The 20448-nt window shown below is 38.8% G+C and overlaps 1 protein-coding gene across 3 annotated transcripts in view; it reads right to left on the bottom strand.

Annotated features, from left to right (window-relative positions):
- The window catches only part of shdb (Src homology 2 domain containing transforming protein D, b), a 29368-nt gene that overhangs the window by 1105 nt on the left and 7815 nt on the right, over window positions 1–20448 (bottom strand). For 2 of the 3 annotated variants that reach the window (XM_079593680.1, XM_079593681.1), the window contains 3 exons: window positions 14588–14800; window positions 4763–4928; window positions 2299–2418 (listed from right to left, as the gene is read on the bottom strand). In XM_079593680.1, coding sequence (XP_079449806.1) covers window positions 2299–2418; window positions 4763–4928; window positions 14588–14800 — 499 coding nt within the window. Of the gene's footprint in view, window positions 1–2298; window positions 2419–4762; window positions 4929–6916; window positions 6995–14587; window positions 14801–20448 lie in introns of all 3 variants that reach the window. The other variant, XM_079593679.1, reaches the window with a different exon arrangement.

Consider the following 20448-nt stretch of genomic DNA (forward strand, 5'->3'; position numbering starts at 1 on the left):
TATGTTAAAATGATTGGAATATATGGATTTTATCATGTCTTGACAGCTTTAATATAACATGATCCCTAGGTGTGCCTGTGAATCTCATATATAGGTCACTGGTGAACACAAGAATACCCACAATAAATAGGGCAATCTGAGTAATGTATAAAGCCGGGTGCACGCTGTGCGATTTTGGCCACGATTTGGCCGTCTGAGACAAATTTAGCAAATCCTAAAAGATTCCTCTGATCCTAGGCTAAAATCTGAAGTCTTTGATCGCTAGTTCGACATGTTCGCCGATAGCCGATTAATAACCGTTGCAATCCAATTTTACCTCAGATGAAGTTCTGGCAGTGTTAGAAGATTTGACTCTCAGTCCTACTTCTCCTACGACAACCATCAAACTGTCTTCGTTTATCAGGGCAAGCCATGACCAAAATTAACGTTAGAGATTGTTGTAGCCACCATTTGAATCCTGGTTGTAATGCAGCTGACATCACCGAACATGTCATTGATTGATGATGTAAAACTCCAGAAAAGGCAACTTGTGTGCGCCCGTTTTTAACGTGTCTCGACTGTCGTACAGTCTCAATGACAACTGAGATCTTACAGAGTGACATGGCTTACAGCAATGATCATATTCTTACAGTCTTGACAAGCAACATTCGTAAAGGACTATAATAAATAGCACAGTGTGTACCCGGCTTAAGAATATAATAACTTCAGCACTGCCCGATGTTAACGTTGTTCTAGACCTCCCCTTTAAGACAGTCCAAACTGCTGGACTTCTATGTATAGAAACAGGAAGTGATTGGTTTGTTTGAGGCTGTCATTATACTGTACTATACAATTCACTTTAATAAGTGTGAATAAAAACACAAGGAGGCTGAGAGTATCTTTCTCACCCTTTAAAAAAAAAAAATCAAGCTAGCGCTGAAGCAGCACATTAAAATTCAAGACTTAACATGTTCAAGGAGCTTGTCGTCTCCAAAAAGGTATTATCTACCAGGTACGTGACGAACGGAGTCACTTATAGAAGGATCTGGGCTCAAGAAAAAGCCTGTGAATCTCAATGGCGGCTCGTTCAAAGCTCTCGACGTTGAGCTGCTGTCACTTTGATTTGGATCAGACCTCAAAGGCCGCTGGCGTACAGCATTATGACATCAGACAGCGCTGTTCATTCATTCATTCCCACAGTTGTCAGACGCTGTCGTACGAATGCGGTTTGTAAAAATAAGATTTCATGTGAACAAAGTCTCAGCGTGATGTTGAACGTGTTCTGGAGTGTTTTTGCCCATGACTTATGAAGTGTGCAGTTGTGCACTTGCATTACAAGGCGTGCGTGATTACGGAGTGTGTTCAGGTGTGTGAAAGGCCTCCCCGCTTGTGTCTGCGGCTTTCTGCGGGGTCATTCATATTCATTAATGCTGGCAGGAGCAGCTTTTGTGAACTGAAGAGCTGTTCACCTGCCTGATTACAGCTCGGGGAGAATAAAAGGAAAAGAAGAAAGAGGAGGGGAACCAGGGGCTCTGGATCAAGACAGTAATTAGAGCTGCGAGATTTGACCAGATAAGCATTATCGCTCTAGCTGATAGCCTATCGAAAAGCACATCAGTGTGCAAATGAGGCAGGGCCGTTTTGCAAAAGGAGAAAATTAAATCTAAATAAAATGATGAGAAAAATAACAGTATGATAAAACAATAGAAAAACAAATATTTTTAAATGTGAGATAAAAGAGCAGATGCATAGATAATTCAAGAAATACTGTCCAGCACTGATGACAGAAAGTCACATGAAAGCAGACAAAATCTTCACAATTTTCTGATTGTCAAAAAAAAAAAAAAGGTGATTATTAATAATTGTAGGCAAACAACAGTTAACAGTAATATCACATAAAATCACAAAATATGCTGTATTACTAGTTGGTTTAAAGCAATAAAAAAATATGCTTAACAAATTTGAATCTAAAATGTGACTTTTTAATAAACAGCATGTTTTAAATTAAATTATAATATATTATAAAAATGAAGGAAATAAATGTAAGGTATGCATATATAAAACACAAATTAAAAAAATGATTATTATAATTATATTATATTGCAATTTCTTTGAAAAGATTAACTTTTCTGATGAGTGAATAAAATAATTGTAGGTGAGAATGAACAAAAACAACTAAGATACAGACAACTAGACACAAATGAAGCAAAACACAAGGCAATTAGCTGGAATGGGGTAATGGGGATGAGATTTGCTCATTTCATTTAACGATAATGGAGAAATAAAATGTGGCTGTGTTGGAGGGAGGCTGTACCGTACCTCAGAGAAAGGGAGTAGTCCAGGCGACTGGTCTCGCTGTTTCGCACCAAATAACTGCACTCCTTACAGAGGGTCAGTAGAGACTCAGCCTCGGAGCGCGACAGAGAGCCGTGATACCATCTGAAGGACAGCAGGATGTGATGTCAAAAACATGATGTTTACACATCGTATTTAGCATTTAGATTCTCACTTCACAGGCAGAGGTTGGCAAATCATAACAAAAACTATTACCATATAGAAGTCTTAAAGTGGCTCTATTATGCTATTTTAAAGGTCCTAATTTTGTTTTGGACGTCTCCTACAAAAGGTTTACATGCATCCAAGGCCAAAAAACACTTACATTTTCCCATAATATACATTTCAGCTATTCTGCTCTGATTGGTCAGATGGCCCAGTCAGTTGTGATTGGTCTACTTTTCTCTGATTGGTCAGATGCCCCAGCTGTTTTGATTGGTCAGATGGCCCAGTCTGTTGTGATTGGTCTACTCTTCTTGGTTCTGATTGGTCAGATGGCCAAGTCTGTTGTGATTGGTCTACTCTTCTTGGCTCTGATTGGTCAGATTACCCAGTCAGTTGTGATTGGTCTACTTTTCTCTGATTGGTCAGATGCCCCAGCTGTTTTGATTGGTCAGATGACCCAGTCTGTTGTGATTGGTCTACTCTTCTCTGATTGGTCAGATTACCCAGTCTGTTGTGATTGGTCTACTCATTTCTGATTGGTCAGATGGCCCAATCAGGGCTGCGTTCAGACCAGACAAAAAGTTGCAAAATGTTTTTTAAACAGAAACGGTGGTGCGTTGAACACCCTGTTCTGATGACACACGAGTTGCAACTATGGCAGCTGAGAAGGCCATTCTGTGTTCTTTTTGAAGATTTTTTGGAGCCTGATTAAATCGGTTTTAAAAACGCCTTTAATACTACAAAATACACTCAATGTTACAGTCACTGCCCTTGCCAAAGGGAGAACATTTCAGGTGAAGGATAATCCACTTCTTACCTCAGAGACTTGTGTTATGATCTATATGACCTTATTATTTTTATTGTGAGTATTAGGCATATCATTATTGCTGATCACTGTTGATATGCTATATTTTTATATGCAAACATGTCTTCTGATATCTTAAATTGTTGCGTGTACCGAGCTGCAGCGGACACATTTGTAAACGACTTTACTTGGACCTATTCCGCGAGCTGTCTCTTTCATACCGCGCGGTTTATACATATTGCTGCTGATTGAGCTGACATTTTTGACAACCACCAAACGAGAGAAAACGCATCTCAAACCCCGTTACACACCGTTTCCAGGAAACATGTCGGTATCTCCAGATCTCCCCCAGTATTTTATACACAGTGATACAAACAGTAACAATAGTGTCAGTTGTACCATATCAATTCGAGCCTGGGTCCGTATCCTTTGGAAGTGCATGCAAAAAGGATTTGCTTTGGCAGTGCTGAAAACAGTCTTCTCTACATGTCGACTACACAAACCAAACTCTTCCAGGCCTCAGCTACAACTACAGTGTTTAAGGGCGGGTTAAAGTAGATGTTCGTGAGCAGCCAGTGAAAAGCATAGGCTGGTATTATGCAAATTTGTTACAAACCTACATAGGTTTGAGCAGGAAGTAAGACTGGAATTATTGATGACTCGTTTCAGGCAAATCAGAATTGGTTATTTCGTTTGGGAGACAATACCTTTATTTATTGTGCAATTTGATTTTTATGATTTTGCAGACTTAACATTCACACGGAGGTTGTTTAATTCTAAGGGTCCACCTAAACTAAATTACCATTGCTTTTGGTGCAATACAAATGTGTGGATATGACACCTGTAAATATTTTGAGAAGTGAGCGTGTGTGTTTGTGACAGTCGTGGCATGTGCCCCGTGAGACCACAGCTGCTGTCTCACTGAGGTTGATGTGTCTGGGGGATTTCGTATCCTGAACAGCTGACTAATTCGTAGCAATCTTTTGGACGCACTTGACTGCACTTTCTAATGGAGTAACCATGCACACCACAGTTATAAATCATATTCTCAATCATAAAATGATAACACACTATGTTGACGTTCCCAAAGGCCCGAGAGTCACACTGTGACACCATCATGCTAGTATCTTGGAAATGTCAAAACTGTAAATTCCGCCACCATTTATTCAACCTCAAGGCTTTCCAAACCCGTATGACATTTTATTTCGTCTGTGGAACCAAAAAGAAAATATTTAGAAAATGTCTCCCACTGGATCTCACGGTCTTTCATTGTGTGGACAAAAACGAGGTATCTTCTTTCATGTTTCACAGAAGAAAGAACGTACGTACAAGTTTGGAACGACATGAGGGTCAGCAAATCACAAGATGCATTACAGGATAGCATTCTAATGGCGGAATTCATTTAGCTTGGCCGTCTCTTTTCCTCAAAGTTTTTTTTCTTCAAACCTCTAATGGTTTGTGGCGACGTGTTGGACGTACACTTGTTTCTCCAGAGGAAGGTTGGGATCCACTCTCTCCCCGATCGTGGAATGAGGATCGCTGGGCTTGCGTAGCTTCATGCTGCCTGTGGTCTGCAGAGGCCTGGAACACCTCAGGCGCTCTGTGGGAGAACAGGAACGGTCCCACTCTGCACCCTCAAACTGCACTGTATGAAGGACACGGCGAGAGAGACAAAAAGACTCACTTCAACATCAAACAGAAGTACAAAAGTGATTAAAGATAGTTGTTAACACGTAAGGTTTTCTACCACTCAGTCCTAACCAGGAATGATGCAACAAACTGGAAATTGATAAAACTCTCATGTTAGTCTTAGTTTTATGCCACTCAGTCCTAACCAGGAATGATGCAACAAACTGGAAATTGATAAAACTCTCATGTTAGTCTTAGTTTTATGCTTCAGATGATGTATGTGGTTTGTGGCGTAGTGTGAACAACAGGATGAGCAAAATACTTTTTAATCGGACAACTGTCATGCTGCTGAGTTGCGCCACCTATCGTGAAATGTGATTGGTCGTAAATCCTGTTCCAAATATCAGATATATTAAACAAATAAGCTTGTCGCATTATACCTGGCTAAAACGATCAAAAAAAAAAAAAGGTGAATATGCAGAGCAGGAGGAGTCTAAACCAGGGCAACGAGGAGTAATAAAACAGGAGGGTTGTTGGAAATGAAGGCGTCACATTTATAACGCAAACGTATCAGGGTTCACAGCCAAACAATACAATGTGAAAAGAGACCTGCTGATCCATAGAAGGGGTTAATCGAACTGAAGTTTGGATCAAACCAAGTGTGAACACTAGGGATGCACAATTGATCGGTACCTTATTGGTAATCACCTGATATTTTTTTAATTAGTTTTATCAGTAGGTAGGCATTTAATTCTAAATGCTCATTTCTCGTATTTTTACATTTAGATTATCTTTGCCGTCATCTAGGGCTCACTTCACAGCTGGCAAAATGTGTTTTCAATTAAACTTGCCAGCCTATACAGTAGAAAGGTGAAAAAAAATATTTGAAATCGGTGCTACCTGACTAGAGAAAACCGAAAAAAAGGCTGGTGTCTTTCCTTTTGTCAAATAGGTAGGAGAACTTCAACACCCATAATGCACTAGGCATGTTGCCATCCAAGGCCACTCTGAACAGTCCGCTATGGATACGCTTGACCAGACTCAAATACCACCTTTCTTTAGTAGGAAATACTTCTTGGCAAGCTTTGTCATAATGGTGTCAACTGGGGTGCAAGAATTCAAAGAGTCAACGTTTAGAGGAGTTACTTTCAGATTCCAGTGAAGGATCCAGCGTGATCCTGGCGGACTTTTGTTAACAAATAATTTCTAGTTCCAGGTAACATGGAGAATGATTAAACATTGTTAATATACATATTCTACTGAAATTCTAACAGTATGTTATAACGTTGAGATGTCTAAATTCACTTGTCGCATTTAAAATAATTTATTTTAGTCTTACATTTTAAGACAAAACAGTTTAGAATTACAATATCGGCCATTTATTGGCTAAACAATTATCGGCTTATCTGTATCGGCCAGTGTTATTTGAGTATAATTTATATACCATAATACTACAATTATCGGCTTATCTGTATCGGCCAGTGTTATTTGAGTATAATTTATATACCATAATACTACAATTATCGGCTTATCTGTATCGGCCAGTGTTATTTGAGTACAATTTATATACCATAATAATATTTAGTTATATTTTGAAATGGTTTTTATATTTTAATTTTAGTCAGTGTTTTGGTAATTGTTAAGTGTTTTTATCATTTTTATTAGTTTTTTTTATACATTTCCATTTATTTGTATTTCAATTGTAATACTTTTAGTACATCTACTTTCACTTATTTCTAATTTTCATGTAAGTTTAACGTTTTTTTATAGTTTAAGTTAACATTACAACGCTGGTATCAGTAGAATTATAGTATCGGTGCATCCCCAGTGAAAACAAGACCGGAGGACAGAACTGACCTCATGCACTCATCACATGCTACCGTGACGAGAGCAGCTCTGAGCGGGAGTGACTGAAATCAAACGGGAGGTTCCTAGCAATACAGCGACTCGGCAGATGCAGGACACTAGAGGGGCAGCAGTGAGGAGGAGGGGGTCAAAGTTCACCTTGCTCGCCACAGACGGGCTCCTCCTCCAGCTGTCCGACCGGAGGAGGCCATGGCAGCTCGGTCAGATCTTTCATATCTATGTCGGCGCAGAGTGAGTAATGCAGACAGTGAAAGACAGAGAGAGAAGGGTGAGAAACAGAAAAGAGACACAGTCCACCGATGTCAGTGCTTATCAGGCAGAAATGCAATGTGAGAGCTGACTCAACATCTAATTACCATCTCAATCCCATAAATCTCATTAATACCACATATATACACACTCAGACAGGGGCCGTTGAGACACATTTAAGCTAGATACACTCATTTCAGTCAGTTTGGCTGCTTGCGAAATTCCATACTTTCACAATGTGTGCTGAATTCCAAAAAGAACTTTGACTTGATGCGGTACGTTCCATTGAGACTAAACCGTAAAAGGTCCGGTCCATAATTCATCTTATTCTCGGTCTAATTCATCTAATTAGTCTTTTTAAATAATTAGCTATTTAGCATAGGTAAAAAAATCGAAATATTTGCCCACAAATTCCATATTTAAGCATCTCCATCGCAACTCGCATACTTACGCGGGGCGTCTTGTAACGCATACAAGCACATCACACTCTCAAACAGGATTACAAGATGAAGAATAGGCCAAAGGGGAGGTGTGTGACATCTTTATAAACAGACCACCATCCGACACTTCCACCCCCTTCATCGCGCCCTCTCGAAAAGAACACGACGGGGTGATGTTTGGAAAAAGAAACAGGCGGGCCCATACGTCCCCCCGCTGACTGGTGAATTATTGAAGACAGAATGTCACAGACTCTTTCGCCCCGTTCCCTGTGCATTATTGATGCCTGGCGCGGTACAATGGTCCCATCTGGAGAACCAGAATCAGAGTGGACCTGCTAATCCTCCTTCAAACCCGCCTAACCCTGTAAGTAATCCACAATAATTCAGATGATTTCACAAATAATCCAGTGTAATTCTTAATGAACCAACTAAAGTCAAACGTGACTATATAAAAATCAAGGAACATGCCATTAATAAATGTAAAAAATATATATTTGTATGTTTAAAATTACACGCACGCACACATACACATATATATATATATATATATATATATATATACACACACACACCGGTATAAATATGTATGTGTGTGTATATATATTATATATATAAAAATCATTCTGTATTGATAAATATTATGGATGCAAAATTTATCGGCTAATATGTTAATTAGTTTTCAGCCCGATAAAAAAATTTGCCCGATATCTTAAAGCCGATAAATAATGCATAATTTCCATCAGCTGAGACACTTCAGATGCGCACTGTTCGCCATGACGGTTTTGAATTGCGTAAAATATGAAGTGCAACATGTGCAGTGCAAGTCTGTCATATATAGGCTACATAAAATATAATGATAACATTATTAATGTGTGCTTGGAAAATGGCTTTTGATTGTGAGACTTTTGTTTTTATAACCAGGCTCTCAATTATATCAAAATTTGGATTTAGTTTTATCGGCCAATATATCGGTTATCAGTTTTCAGATATAAAGAAATAACGGTATCAGCCAAAATGTTCATATCGGTGCATCCCTAATAAATATTATATATACAGTGGTCAACATCTGAAGGGGACCAAAAAAGTTCAAAAGTCCTAAGACAAGAACGGGTATTGTTCAAAATTCATGTATAACTTTGATGAAAGGTTTTGATCCACTTCAAATGTTGACTACTGTATGTATACACTGCTTACACCTAATGGATCTATACAGACTCCTCATTCTCCAGCTCTATAGACCCACAGGTGCCCAACGTCTACTCTGGTTTGAGACCTCTCTGGGCCTTCCCTGTATGACTATAATGCTCCACATTAACTGTCCCATCACTCCTGCGGTTCCGGCATGCCTGTCAGACCCAGTCAGGCTGACAAAGGGCAGCACATCAGTGCCTGTTAGCCACGGTCCTGCAAAAAACCCACACCGAAGAGCTCCAGCCACTCGCCACAAAGGTCATCTCTGGGCTACAATACATCACGCTGGGACAGATGGCCACACCATTCGTACATCATTACCACTAAAGCACAAGGCTATAGAGCAATGCGTCTGTGGCTAGAAATGTGCCGAGACGGCATATTACTCTAAGTGTGAGAGCCCATCTGGGATAATGAAAGCCTCATTTGAGCATCTCATAAAAAGAAACGATATTGCATCACTGGAAATCTGTGATTAAGTCTCAATTTACACAACAGATGTTATTACTGAAGGTGCAAACAAACTCTTAATGCGCTTTATGCTTTGGTAGCATTTTATGTGCGCTGTTAAAACTTAAGATTTTTTTTTGGTATCTGGATTCAATTAACATGTTGTGGCATCTAACATGCACAGATTTTACTGCTAATGGTGACAATTAAGTCTGGGGATACAGCTAAATAAATCAACATTTTTCAGCCATTTTACAATCAATTTATATCTCAATACAGTAAATATCTAGTTAAAAAATATCAAGGGATCCAAGGATACACAAAAATATTTAAATTACTTATGTTAGCAGCACATTATAATACAGAATATTTTATAGATGCATATTTTTTAATTTGGTATATATATATATATATATATATATATATATACACACACATACACAATATATCTCATATATATACACACACACACACACGTGTATATAAAGTATATATTATATATTTTTTCACTTACATCTTACTAACATCAATATCTACATAATCACACACACGCATATAATGTGCAATATGTAGATAAATATTAATTAAATATTGCTATATATATATATATACACACACGCGCGCGCATACCGGTATATATATTTTTAACAGTGTTGGATTAACATTTTACATTCTCACAATAATCAGAAATATGTTGTACATCACCCTGATCTATTGATATATGAGAATTTAGACAATTCTATTTACCGCACAGAGACCGTTATAATGGACACAATGACAAATAAAGCTAATGTGCTATTTACCTCACTTATTGTTCACGTAATTACCGGAAAACAGTGCTAAGAAAATCCCATTTCTCCCCTTTCATTACATTCATCCATTTCAGTTCCACTGTCTGAGCTTTTTATCTTCTGTAAACCACTTACCGCCCTCTTTCCTCTCTCGCTTTCATTTTTCCTCCTAAGTGAGATGATATCCCCCCCTCCCCTACATGCATTTCTCCCTCTCCTGCCTCAGTGTATTTGCGCGAGAGCGAGTTACCAGGACATGCCTTTTCATTACTGTCACAAAGAGAAAAAGAGAGAGAAAGAGAGGGAAATAAATTGATATAGGAGCCATTCTCACTTCCCTTGGGCTTGCTTACAGCGGCTTGACAGACCCGGGACAAGCGAGCCACCACTCTCTCTCTCTATTTCACACACGAAAACCATGTCAGGACTTTCAGCCAGACCAAATCCGCCTCACAACTGATCCAGTTGCACTTCGGTTTGGGCCGAAAGCCCTTCCAAAAGAAGTGTGGGAGAAGTTTTAAAGGGGACACATTCGAAAACAAGTCTATTATACATTAGATTGCATGCGGAATCCTTCATGATTCCATTAACCCCAAAAGCAACAAGAACACACAAGCCAACGAACCCTTGATGGACAAAATGCCAGACGGTTAAACCAGCGTTCGCATCCTCTACTGGTGTGACTGGGTGATCTACGGTCGGTGGCGTGCTGTTGAATGCATCTGTGTGGTAGATTAGCGTGGTAATGAGTGCAGAGAGGCTTGAGGGACGTGCCGGGCGGCCGTGTGGCTTAAGTGATTGTGGTAATTGAGTGGATAGTGACAGCTTTGCAATGGCCTAATTAAGACTCGCTGGACTGAGGCCAAGATTTTACTGTCATCGTCACACTTTTAACAACCGATCCGAGATGGAAAACGGAGCTGAAATGCAAATAAAACAAAGCCATCTGTTGTGAAGGTATGTCAACACACACGCAAAGGAGTTTGAGACATGTTTTATGCGACATTGCAGTCACATTTAGTGCAATCACACAATGTATCGCAAACAGCTGGGAAAATGCTCTTTTTTCCCTTAGGGCCACTTATGACAGATACACATTTTTCTACTTTGCTTTTAAGGGATTGTTTGAAAAACTTAATATGCGTCTTGGACGTTCATTTACATGACAACGGCGTTTTGATGGCCTGAAAACTATAGCTTTATCGCCACCGTGTAAACTACAAAAATACGAATTTGTGAAAACGGGTGACATCATGTACATTATGTGTTCAGACTAGACGCGTAGTGTTTCTTTACAAAGTGACATCGCCAACGACTGGCCTGGCATTAACACAACGTTTTAGTCGTTTTCGCAAATCTGTGTAAACGGGGATCATTTGACAACGTTGATGTCTGTTCGCAAAACGTTTCTGTTTGTAGTACATTGTTGTCAAGTAAACGTGCCCTAAGACTATATGCTAATGACCACTATTCTGACTGGCTAACCTTACCTTAGTTACAGTACCACCATCAAGTTTCTAAACACTCAACAGGTACCGTTGACTGAGATTGAGTGTTTGTAGCTTAGCGAGCGGCTTTGACATCATACGCAGTAGCGTGCTCATTGAAACATAACCTCGTAAGTATTTTACAACACTCTTCATTGGCTACGACTCCTGGCAAGCAAAACGGCGCGATTAGAACTAGGAGTAGAGATTTTAGAGCATGTTGCTAAGCTAATAACGCAATACTCTTAGAAGCTTAAATAACACTTATTTTGGGTAAAACTATCTAGTCTGTTTTTAATTAAATGGTAGTTTTTAATTCAATAAAATCAACTTATATAGATCAATATATTTTAGCATATTTTTACACAACATTTCTCTTGACCTGCCATCGTGCTTTTGTCTGAACCTTGCTTGATAGGTGACTGCATAATTGAGTTTACCAATTAAATCAGCAACAGTATGGGGCGGGTTTCCGCTTAACTGGGTTGAAGGAGGAAACAATTGTGATTTTTCTTCCACTGAGCTCAGGGCGATGGATTCTGGGAATGCCTTTCTTATGAGAATACATGTGATGCTGCCTTAGAATTTGGCCATAACACTTTGGCAAATAAAACGTAATTAAAACGTTTCCATACTTCACCTTTAGTAACTAAGCATCTAAATGGCTGAGGGTTTTGAAACGGTCCAATCACAGGGCAGTTCTAAAATTGAAATTGGCTGTATACGTGCTAAAGATGCTTTAATGTGTCCCTCGGTCTCTCTGTCCCCCTCAGCTCATCCCGCTCTCAGTCCAGTTGTCTTTTTCACTCCCTCTCTCCCCTGAGTGTGATAATCAGCACTGCTGGAGGGGTAGATGGGGGAGGAGGTGGATCGAGATGCCCCTGAACCCCTGCGGTGGTTTATCAGCCCGAGTGTGTCAGCACTGCAGGAGGACAAACCTGTCAGAGCTGAAAGGGTGAGAGAGGGAGGGAGGCTGAAGAGAGCGGAGGTGTCAGTGTGTGACTGATTGCGGCCCTCCACTCGCAAGGCTAGCCCCCTCCTCACATCACCCCCGTCTCTGCACACAAATCTCTTCACTCGCACGAAGAAACACACACACACACAAGTCAGCATCACTATTCTGTGGTGGAGCAGTGTCACTACTAGAAATATCCAAAAAGTACAAATACCAGACAATTAGTTGACTAGTTGGTCTTAACGAAGCTCTCCAGTATGTATGTGGATGGATGGATGGATGGATGGATGGATGGATGGATGGATGGATGGATGGATGGATGGATGGATGGATGGATGGATGGATGGATGGATGGATGGATGGATGGATGGATGGATGGATGGATGGATGGATGGATGGATGGATGGATGGATGGATGGATATCAAAGTACTAAAGAGATTTAATATAATAAAAATAAAATGATAAAAATCAAAATTCAATTAAAAATAAACAAATAAAGAGACAATTTTAGGGCCCATTTTTTTCCCCACACTACAACACAGACTAGTATAAAATGTATGACTATTACCTTTGACTAGTCGGGGTTAAGGAAGCCCTGAATAATCAGGGTCCACCAGACCCACATCGTTCAGATTTATTAGGGGGAGCTCACAAGATATGCTTTCTTTTAGTTTATTAATTTCTTTACTTTATTTCTGTGCTACAAAAGCAGGCTGTCAGATCAGTAGTTACCACAGACCCCTTCCATTCGCTTTCTCTCGCTCAGCTAAAAATACAGAGTGCTTTTGCGGCAGTAACCCATTGCGGTTTGGATGTGGGTTAGTGCTGTGCTCACGCATTGCACTGCTGACCACTGCTTCTGCTATACTGAAGCTCAGACATGCTGAGAAAGGCCCTAATTAATGGGGAAAAGTGTGTATGCGTTTTGGAGGTGTGTGTGGTGAGTGAGGCGGGGGATGATTTATTCCAGTGTCACCTTGACCCCTGACGCTGAGATACAGCTCAATTAAACAGGATTGGCCCCACGGCACCGCTTTCATCTACTGCCCGTGAGTTCTGCAAAACACGCACACACACGGGGCCAGATTCACAAGATCCAATAGCATCCATATGGAGCGCTTTTCACTTCTCTCTGCCACCAAAAAAAACAAAAATGGTAATGACCTCAACCAAAATAAACCAAAGAACAAAATGAAAAATCAATGCAATAACATTAAGAATGGATTCCTACAGGCTGGATTGGTTCTTCTGTGGTTCCTAATTGCCGTTCTAGGAATCTGTTCCCAAAACACTTTAAATCATTATCCCGCGATCTATAAAACTGGCCTCAGATCAGTGGTTGAACATGAAACAGAATTAACATGAAACAGCCAGCGCAACCCGTTTGACTTCCATAACGTGACACGTTTCCAAGCGTAATACAATATTCAACGATTTGATCGAATTGATTTTCCTTTGCGCCTTTTTCAGGCATAGGCAACAATGAAACATACTTTCCCACTGAATCCCTCACCTAAATCTCACAATTATGTTGGATTAATCCATTGGATGCCACTGTGGAGATGTGCCGCCCACAGAATTAATTAATTAATTCCTTTATTAATTTACTTTTGAACATTTCTGATTTCTTCATTTTAAATGTAATTAAGTATATTATATTTATTTATTTATTTCTATTTATTAATTTAATATTTTATTCATTCATTTATTCAAAAATTTATACAATTAACTATATAGGGACTAGATACATGCAGGCCATATATTTAATAATAATAATATTTACTTAATTAAAAAATGTCATTTTAAAATAAAATAAAAACCCCACCTACACCTAACTGTTACAAACTTTATTTGTTCATTCATTTATTAATTTAATTCATTCATTCAAAAATGTAAAAAAAAAAAAAAGGAAACAAATTAATACAATTGAGGATCAATAAATAGGCAGCAACCAATTTAATGATGAATTTTTGAAATAATTTTTACATTTACTTAAAACATTAAACCTTTACTTAACTTTTAAAATGACTTTTTTGTTTTTTACATTTTTAAATAAATTAATTACAATGCACCTTTTATTTAAAATGATTTAATGATTTAATTTAAAAGATGATAATAAAGTAGATTAATTAAAAAGAAAAACGTATCTCTCACTATACGGAATTGTTTTAATGAGGAATTTTGATGACAACATCCCCCCCCCAAAAGTCGGATGCCGCATAAAATCGAGCAAGTTAAGGTGTACCTGCAAAAGCTTTAGAGATATGTTCCTTCTTCCACTCCCACGGTTGGTCGTATTCATCGGCGGGCCTGTCGTCGTCCTGCGGCAGCCGGCTCTCCCTGCCCTCCTCGGGCAGATCCGGCTGCCCTGGGACGCGCTCCTCGTACGGGGTGTCGTAGAGTTGGACCTCCCCTCTCCCCCAAACTCCTGCTCCACCACCGGCTCTCCTCTGTAGCTCTGCAACACCAAACAAACCCATTACAACCTTTCTTTCACACTGATCGTGCTCCATTCTGCAAATTTTCATTCAGAAAAGTCAGTTCTGACCCCTTAAAACAAAAACAAACTGCGTTTGGTCACTTCACATGTCCATCAGATGGTCTCTTCCAGACCAGACTTTGTGTTGATGGCCCAAAGATTATTGAGAGATTACCAGTTGGGTTCGCGAGCAGCCATCTTCTAGACTAAGTTTCATTGTGACGTTCATTAAAACGTTGCGAGACAGGGCGTACTGTTAAATCAATCAATAAATCGATATGTTCCCTGAGCTCCACAGCTGGGCTCCCTCGCCTGGGCCACATTAATTATGGAAATGTCTGGTGAAGAGTGGCGGGGTATGAATCTGAAGGAGAGACAAATTGTGTTTGCACAGCTTGCTGGTTTCATAAGGGAGGGCTTAACAAAGAGAGAAAGAGATGTACATGTGTGTGCGTTTGTAGATCGAGTCCAATTTCAAGGACTGGGGTCTCTCTCTCATTTCCATTATCATACCCCTCAAACGACAAGAACCAAACAACAGGATGTCTGAATAACCTTCAAGGGCTTTTCAACAAAACATAACAGTCGGTTAAAAGCCTATATGACATGAACTGCAGCTACAAAACGCCACGCCAACATGTGATGCTCTTAAGGACTTTTTTGTGTGTTATCTCCAATTTTAGCTAAAGTTAGCTTGCTAAACTGTTGTCTTAAATAAGCAGAAGAACTTGAAGTAGGGAGGCACCATTATTATATTCTCGTCGATACAGATAAACTGAAAACAACGACAAATTCTAAACTATTTTGTCTGAATAAATTAAAAATAGAACACTAAAAACTAAAATCAAACATTTTAAATGCTACAATGTAATTTTGGGATCAGGGTTATTAATGTTAGCTAAAACCATAAAAAACATGTATCACTTAAAATAAAATGAAACATTAATTCTAATCAAATAATATATATATATTTTTTAAAACTTAAATTTTCAGTTAGTCGGAAAGGCAACATTTATCATTTTTGAACATTTCTCATTTAAACTTGAAACTATAAAATAATAATAATAATAAAAAGACAAAAAAACTAAATTACTAGAACTTTAAAAGTAAAATTAAAACCTAAATCAAAATATTAGCAATATTAATTCACAATATAAAACTATTATTATATTAATGATACTATTATAACACTGTTCAGCATCACAACATTATAATGTACAGCATGAAAAAAATCAAATATTAATTTTGAGATTTGCTAAAGCTTACATTTAACATTGTTATTCATATTTTTTACATATTAACTAAGTTAGTATTAGATGACCGCAATCTAAATGTAGTATTATTTATACTTCATTATAGTACCGGTACTTAATATTTTCCATTTTTATTTTAAGCTTTAGTAATTTTACTATGATTTTTTTTAGTTCATATTTAAACTTAATTTATTTTAATTAGTTGGCAAGGCAAGATTTTCATCTAATATTAGATTTTTTTCAAGTAACTAAAACAATGTTTAATAGTTTTTGCTAATGATAACAACTTACATGGACCCTAATAATCCGATTGTAATCGAACGACTAGCACAGTCGTAATAAAAAAATATCACTTGTAACCATGTCATTCAGAATGAATTGGTCAAATCCGATTAAAAACTTGATCTGATCGAAAACCGAAAAAGTACTGCGCATGTGCAATGACTTAGAGATGGCACAATGACGTATCGACCCATCAATATGGTACCAATATATTATGCATCCCTTGTTCATAATAGCTGATTTTTGTCAATTATGTCAAGCATGAAATCAAACACACCAGACATGGAACGGACTACCAGTAAAAGAAGCACTGGTATGGATGTGCGCTTTAGAGAGAAAGGAAAAAGCAGGATTGAGAAGAAACCAGAGTAAAAAGAGAAAGACAAACTTTAACCTTCACACATCCTGCTTCTATTGGGCTCCTTAACCGTCTCCATAGCGACAGGGAGGCCCTGGGGGACCGACCCTGAGGTGGAGCGAGTGAGGGAGCTATGGGAGTGTGTGTTGATGTTAAGCGTTTGTGACGCGTGAGCTAGATTCCCCATACCTGAGAACTGATGGAGAATGAGAGAAGAGATTAACCTGTAGAGATGGATTGAAAATTAAATGAGGCTGCCTTGAAGGCAAGACCGATCTGAGGAGAAATTAAAGTGGATGCTGGGGTCTTACGAGGAGAAAATAAGCAGAAATCTCCCTGAAAACCAGGGAATGCATTTTTGCATTCCACTGCATTGCCTTTCCATTGTTTTGTTTTTTAATGTAGTGAGGTAAAAACATAGCCTAATCATTTGTGTATCTGACTCACAGTATTTCATTTATGATGTCTGTTGTAATGTAAATAAAGCATTTAAAACGGAAGAGTATTTCAACATTTCAGCACAGTAAATGCACAGTAAGGACACTTCCCTGTCATATAGCCTATGCACACTTCAATAAGCCTAAAAAATGTAGGTTAATACGTTTACATGCCGGGAGAAATCAGGGTAAAAGGGGCAAAAATCCAGCCGAGTTGATCGGTTTATGCTTAAGCCGTGTATGACTTCACTCCGATAAAGGTGTTAAGATAAACAAGCTCACTTATTCCTCAAAAGTGAAAGCACAAACTGACCGAGCTTTTGGCATTTGTCGCTGCATTAACGGCGCATTCTCTCAGAGACGTTTACATAATTACTCCACACGATGAGCATTTTGACATAATTGTTTGTGTATTCGACCATTCAAGCGCTACAAGACGTGAAAGAGAACCAAATTCAACATGTCCCGCTCTTTATATTCGCATTCATGCATTTCATCACTCTGCAGTGTCAATAGTGCTATATATTTCCATATTGCAATATAAACGATAAAACAAAATATCTAGAAATGTATACCGTGGTAATATCGTCATACCACCCAGCCCTACTTCCAAACTTGGTTGGCAAGATTGTGATTCCCATTTCATTACAACAGCATTTGCCAATTTAGCGGACATTACAAACATTCCATGTCATTGGCATTTATGGAATATAACAAGCATGTCTGACAGATTTTGATCACTGAATGGATCGTTTTGGATGTGAAGGCTCACACGATGAAAGAATGTTTAGAAGTTTTGAAGAGTTTGACAATTTTACAAAAAAAAACAAAAAAAAAACTCATCAGTTTTGATCAACAAGCCATGTGTATTTAGATTCAAATTCTAGACAATAGGGGATTATCACGCTGATACGTAGTACTTCCGCATTCAGTGATCTTTGTGCACTGCCACTTCCGGTGAATCACTCATCACCCATGATGGACGACCTTAAGTTTATTTATACTGCATCCAGGGTGCGATTTACCGTGGGATTTACCCCTTTCTGGTCAATTTAATGTATCCCTGCCTCTGTTTAATTATTTTTATCCCCGGTGGCAGGGATGTAGTGGAGGCTAAACGCACGTAAACGCCATTTGCGCACCTCCCAAAATTCTGAAATAGCGTTTATCCACCTCTAAATAGCATATTCCTAAGCCATTTTAAATTAAGCTTAGGCTATGTCGTTTTAGTTTCATATTGTCCATTATTAGTTTCATAGGTTGTTAAACCTAAGACGAAGTCTTTCATATTGCGCTGCATTACTGTCAGTAGCCGCGCGGGTTAGACCATAATAATACAGGGCTAAGATTATCACAAATAAACACAAGATTTTTGACACATATCCAAGAGTTTGTGGAGCGGAGTGTGAGCGCGCACTGCATGGAACGGACGCGCGGCCGCATTTTCCCATCAACAGTGAAACAATTTAAAATAGGCTACTCTATCATTTCTGGTCATACAGAAAATAATAATACATTATTCGCAACTAATTTTATTTGTGTAAACTCGCAATATCAAGAAAACGTTGTGCTTTTGTCAAATAAAATAAAACAATCAGGTGCGCTTTCATGATCTCCGTGAACAGGAGCGCGAGAACTGAAACTAAATATAGCCTATGTATGCTAAAGCTCGAAATGTCCACTTTAAAACAAACAAATTAGAATCGAAAGCTAATACATTCTGATTATGTAATGCGTATGAAAGGTGCATTTCTCTCTAACGGCGCATCTGCTTAACAGCGGAGATGGGGATATGTTTTTAGCCGACACTGATTTAGAAAATAGTATATTAAAAACAATTAAAATGCCTCGTTATTTTTTCAGACACATTTATTATCATTAGCCTATAAATCACCTTTCTGTAGGCTGTGGTTCCAGAGACATATATATGGCTCTTCTCATTCAGCACTGCAGGATTAATATCATTTCTAATTTTGTCTTAGAAAAATAAATCAACAACAACAAAATCCATATTAATTTGTGAATATTTTAAATGTTTAATTAAGGGGCAAAAAGTAATAAAAAAATTGTCAGTTTATTTTTTTGCGCAGCATTTGGTGTAGCCTACCGTTCAAATTAAAATTTTGGTGTTCAATTTTGCGTTTTAAAAATACAACAACCGGTTTCGTTTTGTAATTACGAATTCCCGCTCAAAAGTGGACAAGGGATACGGTTTCTTTTTCGAGAGCTTTAATCCACTTCTTCCTTAGACTCAGTTCAGTCGGGAATCCATGGAAACTTGAATGAGGTTGGCGTTGTTTGTTTGATTGACAAAGTGGAACAGAGCAGTGACATCTAGCCTTCGTTTCAGCCATTGTTGAACTGCGCCGGAAGTGGACATGCACAAAGTTGAAAAATCCCGCCCAGTAAACCCGGAAGCGTGATAATCCCCTATTGACCCTTCGCAGGGAGCTTGATTGACAGGTGATCTAACCAATCATACTTCGCCATCCGCCATTTTGTCCGACAAAGCAGTCAAGAGTTAGGCCCCGTCCCAAATGGCGCACTTCATGTGGACTTTCGGTCTCGTGGACTTAAATTGTGCGTGCTCGCTGAGTCTACGACTCCGTAGGCCGTCCCATTCGTCATTTTAATGCTCTGAAGTGTGCTCAGCAGCGCCCCCTTTGTACCCTTGAAGCGGTCTTCCGCGAAGCCCGCATGGATGCAGGCTTCACGCACTTTAACTACCCAGGAATCCTTGCGAAAGGCCAATCAGACAACGGATGGGAGGAGCTTTCGCTCACGGACTATTGTTAACATGGCTGAGAAGAAAATATTTAAGTGTAAATATCATTACGCTTTGTATAACCTATGTGTACATTTTACAAGTTGTTACCTACAGTTTATACAAACATTATGGTCATCAACCAGTGGTTGATGTCTCAAACATAAATATATATTTATATTTAATATAAACATAAATAGCTTGCTGAATAATAGGCTATGAATGCATTATGATTCATTAAATAAATAGAACCGAATGACAGGGCTTTACTGAGTCATATGTAAATGTAGAAATATAATATTTAAACAACAACCAGACCGTCTTCCTATTTCCGGCGTGACGATCGAGTCTGTCCCAAAAATACCTCTCAATGCGCCCTCGTGGACTCACGCCAAGGGCCCTATAGGTCTGCACTACATGACGTCACCAAAGTGTGGACTCTGAGGAAGTCCACAAGTCTGGAGTGTGCCATTTGGGACAGGGCCTTAGTAGATTAACGCTGGAGGATTTGAACTTGAAAAACAGAGTGTACT

Source organism: Phoxinus phoxinus (assembly GCF_949152265.1).
Source record: "Phoxinus phoxinus genome assembly, chromosome: 20".
In the NCBI taxonomy this organism is placed as follows: domain Eukaryota; kingdom Metazoa; phylum Chordata; class Actinopteri; order Cypriniformes; family Leuciscidae; genus Phoxinus; species Phoxinus phoxinus.